The 15,199-nt window shown below is 46.7% G+C and overlaps 1 protein-coding gene across 4 annotated transcripts in view; it reads left to right on the forward strand.

Moving 5' to 3' along the window:
- Positions 1-15,199, forward strand: part of LOC306642859 (O-acyltransferase like protein-like) — a gene marked incomplete at its 5' end in the record, with an annotated part of 52,591 nt that overhangs the window by 21,522 nt on the left and 15,870 nt on the right. For all 4 annotated transcript variants that reach the window (XM_079108685.1, XM_079108683.1, XM_079108684.1 and 1 more), the window contains 4 exons: positions 618-844; positions 4,251-4,430; positions 5,189-5,291; positions 12,364-12,465. In XM_079108685.1, coding sequence (XP_078964811.1) covers positions 618-844; positions 4,251-4,430; positions 5,189-5,291; positions 12,364-12,465 — 612 coding nt within the window. The remainder of the gene's footprint in view (positions 1-617; positions 845-4,250; positions 4,431-5,188; positions 5,292-12,363; positions 12,466-15,199) is intronic.

Below are 15,199 nucleotides of genomic sequence, written 5' to 3' on the forward strand. Positions count from 1 at the left end.
CTCTAAATAAAATACAAAAAGTGGGCTGGCTCAGTGGTCAGTGTCCCTGAGTTCAATCCCTGGTACCTCCCCTTCCAAAAAAAAAAAAAAAAAAAAAAAAGAAGAAGAAGAAAAGAAAAAGAAAAAAAAAAAAAAACTGGCATCAATATGATAGGTGAATAAATTGATTTAAATTACATTTTTAAAAAACTGGCAAGGAAGATTCTTTTTCCCTGAATTTATCCACCACTGTATTTTCATCTTATAAATTACCTACTATAATGTTCGCCCTTTCCTCAGGGCCTCAGTTGGGTTCTTAATTAATATTCAAAGTTCCTTATATTTATAAAGGATATTAATCCTTAGTCATATGGCTGCAAATATCTTCCTCCAAGTTTGGTTTCTTTTTGTTTGTGTATGATAATTTTTCCAGTGATAATAAAGAGTTAAGTGAAATTCATTAATTTTCCCCTTTGTCATTTTTTAATTATTTTTATCTTTAGATGTCATTTCCCACTACTAAATTTGTTAAATACTGGTTATGAATATCCAGTGGCTCTGATTTCCACAGTGGTTCCTCTGTGTGTCCCTGTGGTGTTGCGTGAAGTAAGGCCTGGCCTTGTGTCTTCTCCCTGCAGCTTCCTCACCTTGCTGGGCCTGGCACTCCCTCTGGCTGGAACCATCTGCGTGGCCGCCAGGGGACGGGGCCCTGGACTTGGGACACGGCCAGTACAGGGGGAGCCTTCCGCCCATTATGGGAGTGTGCCTTTGAGAGAGGCAGAGAGCAGTGGGCCAAGAAGCAGGGTCCAACTGACAGCGCGCCCCACCGGTGTCTCGCCCTCGGGAGCCACAAGCCCAGGAAAAGGTAGGCATTTTCATGAACCTAGGACCACCCAAGAGAGGTGACTCCTGGTTCTAGTGAATGCCCAGCAGCTTCTAAATGTCACTGAGGAGGCTGGCTCCCTGCTGCTCACAAGTCAGCCTTTGTTTGCCACCAGGGTGTCAAGGCAAGGCGAGGTCACCAAAAATGCCACTTTATTTCTTGGGTACAATTATCCAGTGTGTTTTTGTGCTCATCAAAGGCTAGGTCAGGACAGAGCTCAGGGTTGTGCTATGGTCACTCTCAGGACAACTCCATGATCACAATGTCTGTTCTCAGAGTCGCAGACACACACAGGCTCAGAGGTGCTTCTGCCATCACCAAGGTAAATGATTGACACACAACTGGAAGCCTGGGGGGCGCGGGTGAGTGCGCAGCACAAGCTATCAGTGTGTCTGAGCCAGAGGTGTGGCGCGGGCTGGACCTGAGAGGGTTGCTCTGTGTTGTGTTTCAGTGGGAGGCCAAGAGCACCACCTTCATGCCCACCTTCCCTCCGCAGGGGAAAGCACCTATGCACACTCCTCGCACAAGAGCTGCCTCTAGGCAAAGACCTCTAGGACCCCAGAGTAATTTTGGAAGATTCTCTTTAGGTAGGGCTACACAAATGTTCTTCCTTAACTCCAATGAGGGGGATAAAAATTAAAAAAAAAAAAAAAAAAATCAGCGAATGGGCCAGAAGAATATGATATGGGATAAAGTGGCTTCAGGAAAAATGTCCATGGTAGAAGGCATAGCAATGATTTTTTTCTGACCCTGTTTGGATCTTCAACAAGACAACAGCAACGAGGAAAACAACAAAACATATTTGTGTTAAGCTGGAGATACTCCAAGGAGGAACCCAGAAGGCCTCAAGGCTGCTGGTACCCGCTCATTCCCCAAGTCCAAAGCAGGGATGCAGCTGTGCTGGGGGCACAGATTATTTAGCTTCCAGGCAAGGGTCAGCCCCTGCTGCCCTGCAACGTCTAAATATGGGTCTGGGTTTGTCTGCTGGGTCCTGAAAGATAAACCTGGAAGATCAAGTCTCCTGATGATCCTGTCGGATCTTGAGAGCAATTATGGTGACTGCTCAGGTCTTGGAATCCCTCAATGACTTCTTGCATGATGGGGTCCAGACCTTTCTCTGCTCTCCATTGGCCTGTGTGGTCAGCATGGCAGAGACAGCACAAGCTCAGAGGTCCCCAGTCAGCCTGCCGTGATTGCTAACTCTGATCTTGGTTTGACCTTGTTTGACCTCTAAGAGCCTCAGATTCCACATGGGAAAATAGGGGCACAAAATGGGACTTGTTGAAGGAATCAGATGAGATAGTGTGTAGTCACCTCCTCTGAATTCATCCCTTTTTCCCTCATCCTCTTCAATTAAACCAGGAGAGGGAGTTTACTCAGACCTTCTGCTTGGACTGTGCTGACCTCAGTGAGTAGGCAGCAGGCAGCTGGATCAGCGTGAAGGGAACTGACATGCAAGAAGGATCCTGCATGGCTCTCATCCGTGCTGTGCTAGCCCCCGAGACCTCGCTTCAGACCAGACTGCGTGGTTTAGGGCAGATACGCCTGGCTCGGCGTCAGGCATTGACTACTGAAACTTCAGCTTCCTCACCCAAATTCAGACTCTGTGATCAAACATATCCGGTCGATCAAACCTCAGTGTGCATCAGAATCACCTGGAGGACTTGTCACAACTCTGATCACTGAGCCCTAACTCCAAAGATACTGACTTCCTCGGTTTGCTGTAGGACCTGGGAAAGTACCTCTCTAACATGTTCCCTGGTGATGCTGAAGCTGCTGGTCTGTGGACTTCCATTTTGAGAACCAGTGACCACATGCATTGTTTCATCCAGTCCTCTCCATGTCCCTAAGGTTTACAAAACCTTCCGTTTACAAATGAGCAAAATGGGAATCTGAGAGGCTGTCTTCCCTACAAGACCAGTTATTTTCAGATGTTTTTTATGACCCCGATGGTTAAGTTCATCCGCAAATAGAATTAGAAAAAAAATAATAATAACATAATGAGTACCTGCTCACCAAGGCAGGCATTGAGCCAGACCTTTGACATTGATCTAGAATCTTCACAATAACCCTACCCAAACTTGTCCATTCTAAAAGTGAGGAACCTAGGCTCCAAGAGGTTAGAGAAGTTGTCGGAGCCTGGCAGGTCCTGGTCCTGCATCTCTGTATCGAATCGTAGGGCTTCTCAGGAAACCAAGGAAGAACCAGGTGACACCAGACATAAAACTGGTGGCTGTGTGCAGTTAATCTCCAAGTCCTGGTGCAGGACAATTTTCCTAAATGTAAGGGAGAGCGCTGTGTGTGCCTCTGGGCAGAGGTACCATGCAGTGAGTGACTTCAGGGGAAAACTTAGATTTACCTCTAGAACCTCCAAATGCTGGGTAATTAAGTTCTTTCATCTAAGAAATTGATTTAGATTTCCAGGTCTCATTTGTGAATCAGTTTTAATTCTGCAAGGACATAGTGATGTCCACAATGTTTAAGGCCCTGAGCTCTGTACAGGAAAAACTGTGTGTCTTTTGAAACTGGTTTGAGCTTCAGAGATTCCAATTTCACAATTCTAGCTACTTAATCTGCTCTTAGGGTAGGCCAAATTAAATCTTAAAAAATGTGCAGATAAATTAACTAGGAGTAAGTATTCTTTCCTAAAGCAATAGGATTTAAACTAGTGATAATAGTAGCTGTGGTCTCATGTTTTCTATGCATTGGTCTCTCTTCAGAGTGATTTACAAGAATTGGCTGCTTTGTTCTTCATGATAATCCTGTGATTATAAGATCTACTTTGATTCCCATTTTGCAGATGTGGAGACAGACACAGAGAAGTTAATTCACTTGCCAGAGATCCCAGAGTTAATAAATGACAGCCAGATTCAGAGCCGGCAGTACCTAGAAGGCCTGCACCTTAGTTATTGTGCCACCTCTCTCGTTTCCAAGCCTACCTGGATCAGAGTTAGGGTGTTACTGTAGGGATTCATTCCTAGGAAAGCACCTGCACTGTCATGTCAAGTGAAATACTGGTTCTGTGGATCCGAAGATTTCTTACTGATGTCTACCTTCTTCTTCACCCAACCTTTGTAAAGCAGGCCTGGGGTCGGGGGCTGGCATGCTGGGGCTTCATTTGGGGCAGTGCATTCTGGATAAGGCATTATGGGGCACCAACCTCAGGTGGAGTTTGTTAGGGAGGATCAAGGTTAGGGGGTGGGGAGGTGTGCAAGAGTCCACAGATGGTTCCAGTGGGGACCATGGAGATCTGAGTTGAGCAGTCCAGGGTTGGAATGAGAGCTTCAGGTCACTGCCAAGATCTCTCTGTGTTTTGGCTCTTGTTAATGGATGATGTGTGGATAGGGCTGGCCTTCGGGTGGACAGTAACACCTTTGCTCTGGCCCAGAGTTTCTAGGAGCTGTGCAGCGTGCTCTGCAGTGCTTTTCTTGGCAGAGGAATGTGCCGGCCATCTGGACTACGGAGATGCCAGGAGGCACCTGCCCTGCACTGAACGGCATTCGAGTCTTAAGTCTCCTCTGGATCATCTCGGGACACACCAGCCAGATGACCGCGTGGCTGTCTTTAGGTGTGGAGAGTTGTCTGCCTTCATCTCAGAACTGTCAGGGAGGACAGAACCTTCCGTGTGGGATTGAGGGGGGCCTTGGGACATGAGGCTGGCAGCTCCCCTATAGGCAGCCTTCATTCTGTGGTAGAGACATAGCTTGTGACCTCCATAGTGAGTTTTCCAGGCATCCAGTGGCTCCTTAGAGGAGCCACCCCTAGGTGCAAATACTCCATATAAATCAGATACATAATGATCCTGGGTATTGTATATTCATCAGTCAGAGAGCTGGGTTTCCTCTTTGACATGGCTGATGAAGCCAGAAAGTAACTTTTTTTTTTTTTTTTCTACCTGAAAAGGCAAGCTTAAGAAACATGGTGTGCTGGCATTGGATCAGCTTCTTGACCTCCCTCTGCTGCCCTGGCCTACCATAACCAGGGTGCTCTCGGCAGGGGACCACACATGAATCAGAATAAGGGACGGGGCTGGTCCAGGGCAGCTGAAGGAGCCGCCCAGGTGGCCTGCACCTGTCCTGACATTGCTGGAATCCAAGGGGGTTGCAGCCACCCTGAGAGCACAAGGGAGCTCACAGCCTGAGTGACAGGGACTTCAGTCACCACCTTTGTTCCTTATCTAAGTTCTCTTAGGGAAGGACAGTGGCTTATAAGGCCCTCCTAATGCACTGAATGTTGATGGTGCTCCTTTTGCTTTTCCTGAAAAGAAAAATCACGTGAATTTCACCCATTAAACAAAAAGCCCCTGCGTCTTCATGTTTGTTACAGATAACACGCTTGAATGGAAAACCAGAGTGCTTAAGAGCCCACTGCACCTTTATTCTGGGAGTGGCCCGTTCTATCTTGGGGTTGACACCTTCTTCCTGATCAGGTAACCCAGCTGAACTACGTACCTCTCTTCTGCTTGTTCTGGACCGTTCCACTTGCACACTGCCATTCTCCCCTCCTGAACAGAGCTGGACGGTCCACGTGGACCCCCTGGGCCTTTGCCTCTGTTCCTTTATAGATGGGGCTACCTTTGGTTCATTGAATGAGTTAGGATTACCCTAAGAATTGATCCTTTGACAAAAGTCAATTTTCTTTACCAAAATTGTTTATTTCACTGGTTCTTAAAATCTGGTCCATAGACTGGTGCCGATTCATGATGAAGTTCCTAATTGTCACTACAGTGAAATGGGAAAAATTAAGAAAATGGTGTGCGTGATGTTTCCTAAAGCTGTGTTTATTTAAACTACGAAGAGTTAAAATTTCCTAATTGCTTAATAAATGGCAGGCATTGTGCTAAGTACTGGGAAGCATGACCTCACTTAATCCTCATAATATCCCTGTGCAGTGGGACTATTGTTTCCTTCTTTCTTTCTTTTCCTGAGATGAGATTCATATAACATAAAATTAACCAAAGGGTAAAATCCAGTGGCATTCAGCACACTCAGCAGTGTTGGGCAATGACCCCTATCTAGTTCCTTGATGTTTTCATCACCCCATGTGCTCATGAAGCAGTTACTCTACAGTCCCTCCCTGTCAGATCCTGGAAACCACCTATCTGCTTTTTGTCTGCGTGGATTTGCCCGTTCTAGAGAATTCATATGTGTGCAGTCATACAACACACATTCTTTGTGCCTGTCTTCTTTCACTTAGCATGAGGGTTTTGGAGTACACCCATGTTGTAGCATGAATCAGCACCCCATTTCTTTTGATGGCTGTGTAATAGCCACTGTAGGCATGCATGCCAAGATCCCCTCTTGGAGGTTGAAACTGAGGGAGATAGTTCTGGTGGACATGGGATCTGAACCCAGGCATCTGACTCCAGAGTTCATGTTGTTAATCACTGTGTTTTTCTGTGTCCTAACCTCTTTCATAAGGAGATGGTGATAGTAGATGATGGGCATTCAGTCACCACCGGTTATTTACTGAAGGCCCGTGCCAGGCATCGTTCTATACCCCGAGGTTACTTGGATGGGTAGAACAAATGAGGATCTTGCTTGGTGCTTCCATTAGTGAGTGTGGCAGGGGCTTGGGGGGCAATTAACAAATGAATAAATAAGAAACAGTCTGATCTAAGTAAATACCCAGAAGAAACCAGAACAGGAGCTGTGGAGGAGAGGGAATGGGCAGCTGTTTAGACTAGGTCTGAGAAGGCTACCTGGTGAGGTGCTGTTTGAGCCAAGACCAAAATGGCAGGAAGAAGCCAGATTTGGGAAAAGCAAACCAGAGGGGGACGTTTCCGGCTGACGGATCAACTAGTGCAGAAGTGCTAGGATCAGAGTGAGGAGACTGTGAAGGAGACGGAAGAAGACTGAGCATAGCCCGGTGGGGAGGAGGGGTGGAGACAGAGGTGAAGGTGCGTAATGGGCAGGGCCCGACCGTGGAGATCCTGAAACACTAAGGAGTTTGACTTCAGTGCTGGTCGATTGGGAAGTTGGTTATTTTAATTCAGAAGGCGATATGGGTTTACTTATTTTAAAAATCACCATTCTGGCTCTGGTGTATTTGAATAATAAACCCCAAAAGGGCAGGAGTGGAGGCGAGGAGATCAATTTCGTGAACTTCATTGTATTTCAGATAAGAATTAATAAGGCTGAGGCAGAAAGAAGGTCACGTTCAAGATCTCTTAGAGGTGGCATTGTTAGGACCTATTGATGGATTGAATGTGGAGTGTGAGAAAAGAGGAGCTGGGGACCGTTTCTAGGTTTTGGTTTCAGTCACTGAGACTATGGTGACTCATTCATTGAGATGGAGGAGACTGGAGGAGAAGCGGGGTTCGGAGGGGAAGGTCAAGCCTTCCGTTTGGGACCTGGGCTCTTCCGACAGCCACAGGGCGATGTCAGGTGAGAATACGGCTGAATGACTGTGGCGATCGCTGGGAATGTCAAGGCTGGGGGCATACATTTTGGAGTCCTTGGAATAGAGGAGGGTTTAAAGCCATAGTATTGAAACTGATCACTCTAGGAGGGTGACGGAAAGACAGATGGGGACTGAATACCAGGGTCTCTGGTGTCCTAACCCATAGAAACTGGGAAGAAGAGGAGGAGGCCACTCAGGAGTCTGAGGATGAGTGACTGCAATAGGACACAAGTTAGACCCTGTGGACACCAGGAAGCCAAGAGAAGAAAGTGCTCAAGGAGCGGGTGTGGTCAGAGGGGCCCTGCACTTGGGAGATGAATATGGAGAGAGGCAATCCCTGAATTTGGCAGCTGGTGACCTTTAGGTATCCGCATCGGGAGCATGGTCAGTGAAGTGGTGGAAATGGAGGCCCCACAGACTAGGGCAAAGAGGTGGGGAGGAAGAGGCACTGATTGTGGAGAGTTCTTTTAAGACCTTTTGCTACTTAAGGGAGAAAAGAAATGGAGTGGGGCTGGATGATTTGTGAGGAATGCAAGGTGGTCATCCACAGAATGACTCAGGGCATATCTGTAGTGTGTTGGGAAAGAGAAAGGGATTCATGGATAGATGATGGAGGTGCTGTTGCCGGCCAAATAACCACAGCAACAGAGCAATGTTTTCATTAGAAAAAACATTTTCCAAGCCCATGAAATTCAAAAGTTTATGAAACATGGCGTCAGGAGAGAACTAGCTCCCAGCTGGGCAGAGCAATAGTAAGGGATTACTAATACCCGTCCAGCTTTGTGACACTCACCTCCCTACTCTCCTGGTGGCTCGCTCCCTCTTCTGTCTTCTCAAATGTCACCTTCACAGCCAAGAGTTTCTTGTCCCTGGCCCCCATTTAAAATGAACCCAGCCAGCATTCTCTGGTTCATTTCTCCTGAGATTTTCTTTTTGTAACACAACAGATGTTACTTTTGATTGGTTGATTGACTGTTCTCTCTCTCTCCACTGGAATGTATAGCAGAACTTTTTTCTGTGTTGTGTGCTGCTACCAGGGCCCAAAGTAGTGCTGGCCATACGGTGCTGCTCAATGCATCGTTTAAACGAATCATTTCTTTGTTGTTTTATCTCAAGACTCTGCTGTGATAATTTCTTGTAATGCAGAGCAAGTGGGGTGCAGAATGAGCAGAGACCTCTCTGAGGGCAGCGGCTCAGGCTAGGAGGGGGCCAGCATGACAAGGGAGAGCAGCCCAGTCAGGCAGGGGTCAGAGCACTCTGCAACAAATCTAGTACTGAGACAGGAGCCACTGGGAATGAGACTTTTCCAGAGAGCACAGCGGGGTCTGGACAGGCAGGTGAGGCACAGTTACAGGACACCTGCAATGAGTCCCTGGAGGCGGGGGACAGCATCAGAGACCAGAACTCTGTTCCCTGAAAAGGCAAACCAGGCATGCATCCACGTGCGCGTGCGTGCGCGCGCGCGCTCACACATGCCATATGCTGGAACGGGTCTGACTGGCCGTCCTGAGCCCTGGGAGGAGGCTGGCAAGGACAAATCGAGATGGGTAGAAACAAAGCCGGAAACCAATCTGGAGACTTGGGAAAGCGGCCAGTAGGAAGGAAGGATGAAGGGCATGAAAAGCCCCTGGCCATTTTTGTGCCATCAGTGGGAATCTGAGACGACAGAGGAACCACTGGGCAGCCTCCTGCATCCATGCATCCACGATACAGGCCAGATCCGCCGAACTTCCAAATGTCCAGGACACTACAAATGTGTGGAGACTGCGTCCCTCTCATCTGGGCTGGTCTGGGCGGAGGAGAGCTGTGCCTTTTATCAGTGGTGCTCAGATCAGCATCACCTGAGGCTGGTAGCAATGTGGATTCTCAGACCCGACACAACCCAATCCCACCCCCTCTGGGGGTGGGGCCAGCAACCTGGGCTGTCACAAGTCCCCCAAATGATCCTGATGCCTGCTAAGGTCAAGCACCATATGAGCCTGGGTGGGAAGAGCTGGGGATGAGATGGGGGAATGAGGCAGGTCCCCGTCCCAGTCGAGAGTCGAAGAAAGACATTTCTCTCTTCTTTGTCCTTATTTGTCTCCATGTTTCACTACCAGTCTCAGGGGCTGTCTTTTTTCCATTAGCATTTATTTTATTCTTTAGAATTGTCCCATTTGCCTTTATTTAAAATTTTCATTTGAACAATGGAACAATATCATCTGTATTTTTACAGATGGGAAATTCAGTCTTTAGAGATGAACTGATTTGTCCATGTCTACCCAGCAAGTAAGGTGACAGTCAGAACTTAAGAACACAGGCGGAGCATGCCAAGTGTGAAAATCTGAAACCTAAAATGTCCTCAGACCTTTGAGGACCAACACGATGCCACATGTGGAAAACCCCTGGCCTCATCGGACAGGTCGCAGACAAAATGCAGGCATACTAAACATGTCATGTAAAATTACCTCCAGGCTACGTGTGCCAGGTGTGTGTGAAATGAATGGATTTTGTGTTTAGACTTGGATCCCTTCCCCAAGATAACTCATTATGTACAAACATTCCAAAATCAAAAAGCACTTCTTGTCCCAAGCATTTTGAATATTCAACCTCTCATATGTTTTACATGGAAGCTGTTTTAATCACCATGTCACAATATTTATGCCTCAGAACCAAGGACTTCTGATTGCCTTCAAGAATAACTAATGGGTCCCAGCTACTCAGGAGGCTGAGGCAGGAGGAGGATCACTAGTTTGAGGCCATCCTCAACTTAGTGAGACCCTGTCTCAAAATTAAAAATAAAAGGACTGGGAAAAAAGTGTTCAACATCTCTAGTAATTAGAGAAATGCAAATTAAAACAACTCTATGATTTAGTCTTACTCCAATTAGAATGGCTATTATCAAGAACACAAACAATAATAGATGTTGGCGTGGATGTGGGGAAAAAGGCATACTTTTAAATTGCTGGTGGAGTTGTAAATTGGTGCAGCCGCACTGGAAAGCAGTATGGAGAATCCTCAGCAAACTGGAATGGACCCACCTTTTGACCCAGTTATCCCACACCTTGGTTTATACCCAAAGGACTTAAAATTAGCATACTATAGTAATGCAGCCGCATCAATGTTTATAGCACCTCAATTTCACAATAGCTAGATTGTGGAACCAACCTAGATGCCCTTTAACAGATGAATGGATGAAGAAACTGTGTTATATATACACAATGGAATATTATTCAACCATAAAGAAGGATAATATTATGACATCTGCAGATAAATGGATGGGAATTGGAGAATATCATGCTAAGTGAAATAAGCCAATCCCCCAAAACCAAAGGCTGAATGTTTTCCCTGATAAGTGGATGATGATATATAATGGGGGTGAGCAGTCGGGGGTGAGAGAAGAATGGAGGAACTTTAGATTACGTAGAGGGAAATGAGAGGGAGGGAGGTATGAAAGATGGTGGAATGAGACAGACATCGTTACCCTCTGTACATGTATGATTACACGAATGGTGTGAATCTACATCGTGCACAACCATGGAAATGAAAATATGTACCCCATTTGTGTACAATGAATCAAAATGCAGTCTGTAAAAATAAAAAAAATAAATAAAAGGACAGAGGATGTACCTCAGTTCTAGAGCACCCCTGGGTTCAATCCCCAGCACTGCAAAAAGGAAAAGAAAAAAAAAAAAAAAAAGACTAATGGGTGGCTGTTTGGGATCCTTTCCTAACTCTCTGGCTGGCTTCACACACCTCCACGGCATGGTTTCCTTTCCCATCCTGTTGGACTCTGGGACGCAGCCCTTTGCAGCCCGGCATCCTGCTCGCAGCCTGTTTTCCTGCCAGGCTTCTCAGTGCCCTCTGCTTATGAACTTGAAGGCTGGGCAGTGCACACCCACACACAAAGTGAAACCCAGGCTTTGCTTAGCAACCAGGCTGTAGGAAAGGGTGCCAGTCTCTCTGAAGAGAAAGGATGGCCCTGAATTATCCTTTTCTGAAATTAAGAGGATGACAGAATCAGAATTGGCTACCCTACTTCCACCTTCCAGCACTCTCTTTTACATGTCTCTATAAATTTTGTCCCTATTATAATGAGTCCAACTGGCTTTTCAAAGGCAAATCTAGCAGGCAGAGAATGAAGCCATTCTCCGACCTTCCAGGATCCCTTCCAAGTTGGGCCCGACACAGAGTCTTGTTCTGCAATAGGAAATATATCTGGTCCTTAGAGAAAGGTCCATGAAGGTCATGGGTCTAAATGTCACAAGGTTGGGCTTGTCACACAGCTGCTCACCTTCAAGTTGCAACTCAAAGGCATGACCCACAGCCTCAGTTCCTCTTGCTGACCATTCTGGGTCGTGAGTCTGTCACTGGGACGTGTCAGTTAGGATCCTAACTGTGCTCTTGAGCAACCTCCTCAATCAATGTCTGAGGCTCGCTTTTCCTGTCAGGGAGGAGCACTGATGATAGCTTCCCTTTGACCTGACAGACCTGTGTGTTCATTCGCTCAGCAAGTATTTACTGTGAAGTAGCTTTTGGTGTGGCTCAGAAGCAAAGCCAATCTCTCTAGGGAAAGTACTTTGAAAGGGAGGTCATACTGTAGAAATGGGAGTCCTTGATGTTTCTACTTGAAAAGACCAACATGGTAGCTATCAGCATTATTGGCCACCCTCCAGGCACTTGGGGACATTTCACTTTCCTGGCCCTACTGGGCCAGTGTGGGCCACTTCAGTAGTTCCAACAAGTGGCACCTCATAGTGCCATTATGCAAAGTGCTTTGTATCCTATGCCAAGAACTTTAAACAGGTCATTGTTAGGCTAGAACTGAACTGTTGGGTTGAGACCCTCCAGAACTCTTGTTTTCTGCTGTGGTCACTGGTGAACTTTCAGATAGCAGCTGCTCCATCAGCCTAAGTTTCATAGCAAGAAGATACCAAGACCGAGGCAATCAGTTGTATGTGTCATGAACAAAATGAAACAAAATAAAACAATCCAAACAACTTTATGATTTGGAACTGCTTTGTTACTGCAGCATCACTTAGCCTATCCTGACTGACATGACCATTTATCAACCAATGAACTCTGTTATTGATAAGTAATTCCTCTTTTCTTTTTCTTAGTGGTTGGTTAAGTGCAAGGTCATTTCTAAAGATTCAACAGAATTCAGACAAAGGACTAACCCCTAAGGTCATACTCAGATACTTTCTTAATCGTCTTATAAGGTAGGTTTATTTACATAATTTCTCAATTCATTGTTGCTATACAATAAGTTCTTATTTTTTCAGTGCTTAATCCTCTTTTGAAAGAATTTCCAAAGAAAAATATGCCAAGAAAAAATAATTTTCTTCCCTAAATACAGTTGGTTTTTGCTGGTTTAATGTGGTTCAAGTTCTAGTCATAAAAATTTATATCTTCCACTGGCAAAAGCATCCTTGTTCCTCAACTAATGGGAAGCAGATTTCGATAAAAGTACTGTCAATTTCTGCAATATCTGTATTCTACTGGAGAAGCAGTGTGGCTGCCAGTTAGCAGACATTGAACCTTGTGAATCAGAGTATGAACAGGAATGATAAAAATAAAAGAAGACACAGCCAGGAAGGGAACTGGTTGAAGCTCAGCTCCATGGCCATTCTGCTGAGAGGGAGGCAGGAAATTATGGCCTCATGTGGGAAGGGGGTTGGTTGAAGCTGAAAGGATTCCAATACTGACACAATGCAGATCCAGCCATGGCAATGTGGCACTGATAAAATGAGACGTCAAAGTTAAGGGAGAAAAGGAGACTTCAATGCCTGTTGTCCAGAATTAAATGAGATAATGCGCATGAACTTAGCTTGATGGGTAGTGAGCCCTTAATAGTAGTAAGCTACCATTATTGCTGTTGTTATTTATTCCTTCTACATTTTCCTTCCTATTGGTTAAGAATGAGGATGAGCCCGGGCTAGACCTCTATTGGCTTTCCACCATGGTCCTTGTGGTTTTTTCTAGGCTCCATCAAATCTAGCCCTCCTCCTGGGAAGGGGAGAAAGCACGATACCTTTTGGGTGAGAGACTCTGGGTTAAGCAGCCTGTCCTGCCTTGAGGATTCCTGAAGGAGAGGGACTGGCTTGCAGGCCAAGGTTGGAGACCAGTTAGGGACTAGATCCCATGTTCTGGCAGGCTTGCCTGGGAAACCTGCTGCAGGAGACAAATCGAGCTCTGATAGAGGATCCAGGCGTGTTTTCACAAGCAGATGAAGTGGTGGGAGAGGAGGAGTACCAGGGAGGAGTGGGGTAGTGTGAGGACTTGTGGGTAAATGACTGCAGTATCCAGGAGAGGGCAGGGTTTGCACTGGTGATTGGCAGGCGAAGAATTTCCTGGCCGGAGCGCAGGGTGCCTGATGGGAGTATTCTTGGATAGAGAACTCTGGAAAAGTGGCAGATTGCAGTGAGACTAGGAAGAGGGCGACTCCAACCCGAGCCAAAGCTTTGTTAGAAGCAGGGACTGGCACCAGCACACGGTCTGAGCTCACAGACTCCGAGGTCCCCAGGGCTAAGACCTTCGTGCTCTGGGTCATTGAACTGTTCTCATCCATGCCAGTAGAACTCCCTGATTCTACCTGGTTAGAATTTAGTACTCCAGAGGACAGGAGGCTAGGTCCTTTGTCCACTCACTCATTGGAGGTCCACAGTGTGCCCGGCACTGTTCTAGAACCTGTAGATTCGGTATTTTAATGAACTCCTCCCAGCACAGAGGAACATAATCACCACGTAGATATGCAACATTAGATCACAGCATACCAGTGCATGGAGAACGGGTCAGCGCCGAGAGCCACAGAGTGGTGATTTGGAGAGGAAGTGAGGTGGGGTCTTCTTTTGGAAGGGTAGTCAGAGAAGATGACTTTTGGCCAGGACTTTGAAAGAAGTAAAGGAATGTTCCAAATAAAGAAATGCTCAGGGGGAACCAAAGTGCACGAGTCCGGAGGAGGGGCACAGCTGGTGTGCTGGAAGGTCTTCGAGGAGCCTTGCACACTCGTGGGAGCAGAGGGAGCAGCCCGGAGAGCAGGAGGGAGTGAGGTCCGAGGGCAGGTCACGTGGGGCCTGTGGGAGCACTTCCCATGTCACTCTAAGATGGAAGTCTTCGGAGGGGCCCAGCAGGGGAGTGGCCCGGTCAGGTCAGAGTTCGTTTGGCAAGAATCACTCTGGCTGCAGCCCAGTGCGCTGGCTGTAAGGGAGCAGGGCTGGAAGTGGGGAGACTGGGGGGGGGGGGGGGGGGCTATTGCAAGTTATAAGAAAATTGAAAAGCCCACTGCTGGGGGCAAACCAGAAAGAGATCAGCTAATGGGAAACAAGGGTGCAGAGGCTCTGGATCTGCAGGATGATTCTCACTAAGAGCCACATTTAAAAACATTGTTTTACGTTGTAACTTCTGGTGTCTAACAGGAGTCGAGGGCATAACTAAAATAAAGGGTCCCCTTCCAGCCTCACTCCCCCCAGGACACATTCGTCAACAGTTTCCTGTGATTTCCAGTGGACACTTTCCGTGTATTTATAAGATGTGCTCCCTGCTCCCCACCGCCGATACAATTGTCCTATGGAGTGCATGGTTTTGCTTGTGGCTTTTTTACTCCATGATGTGGCATCGCTGAGGTTAGAGGTCATCTGCATGGCATTATGTTGTAGGAAGCGATTATGCATTTAGCCTGTTCCCATTGATGGGCATGGAGGTCATGCACAAGCTTTTTGTTATCTTAGGCAAGAAGACAATGTACATACATTATAGTGCACTTGGACGGGTACATTTGTGGGGTAAATTCCTTGAAGTGGAGTTGGTGACTTGGTGCATCTAACATTTTCCCTTTTTTTTTTTTTTTTTTCGTAGTACTGGGGATTGAACCCAGGACCTCATGCGTGCTAGGCAAAGTGCTCTGCCACTGAGCTACACCCCAGTCCAAGAATCGCACTTTTAAAACTCACTTTG

This window comes from Sciurus vulgaris (assembly GCF_902686455.1).
Source record: "Sciurus vulgaris genome assembly, chromosome: 13".
NCBI classification, from domain to species: domain Eukaryota; kingdom Metazoa; phylum Chordata; class Mammalia; order Rodentia; family Sciuridae; genus Sciurus; species Sciurus vulgaris.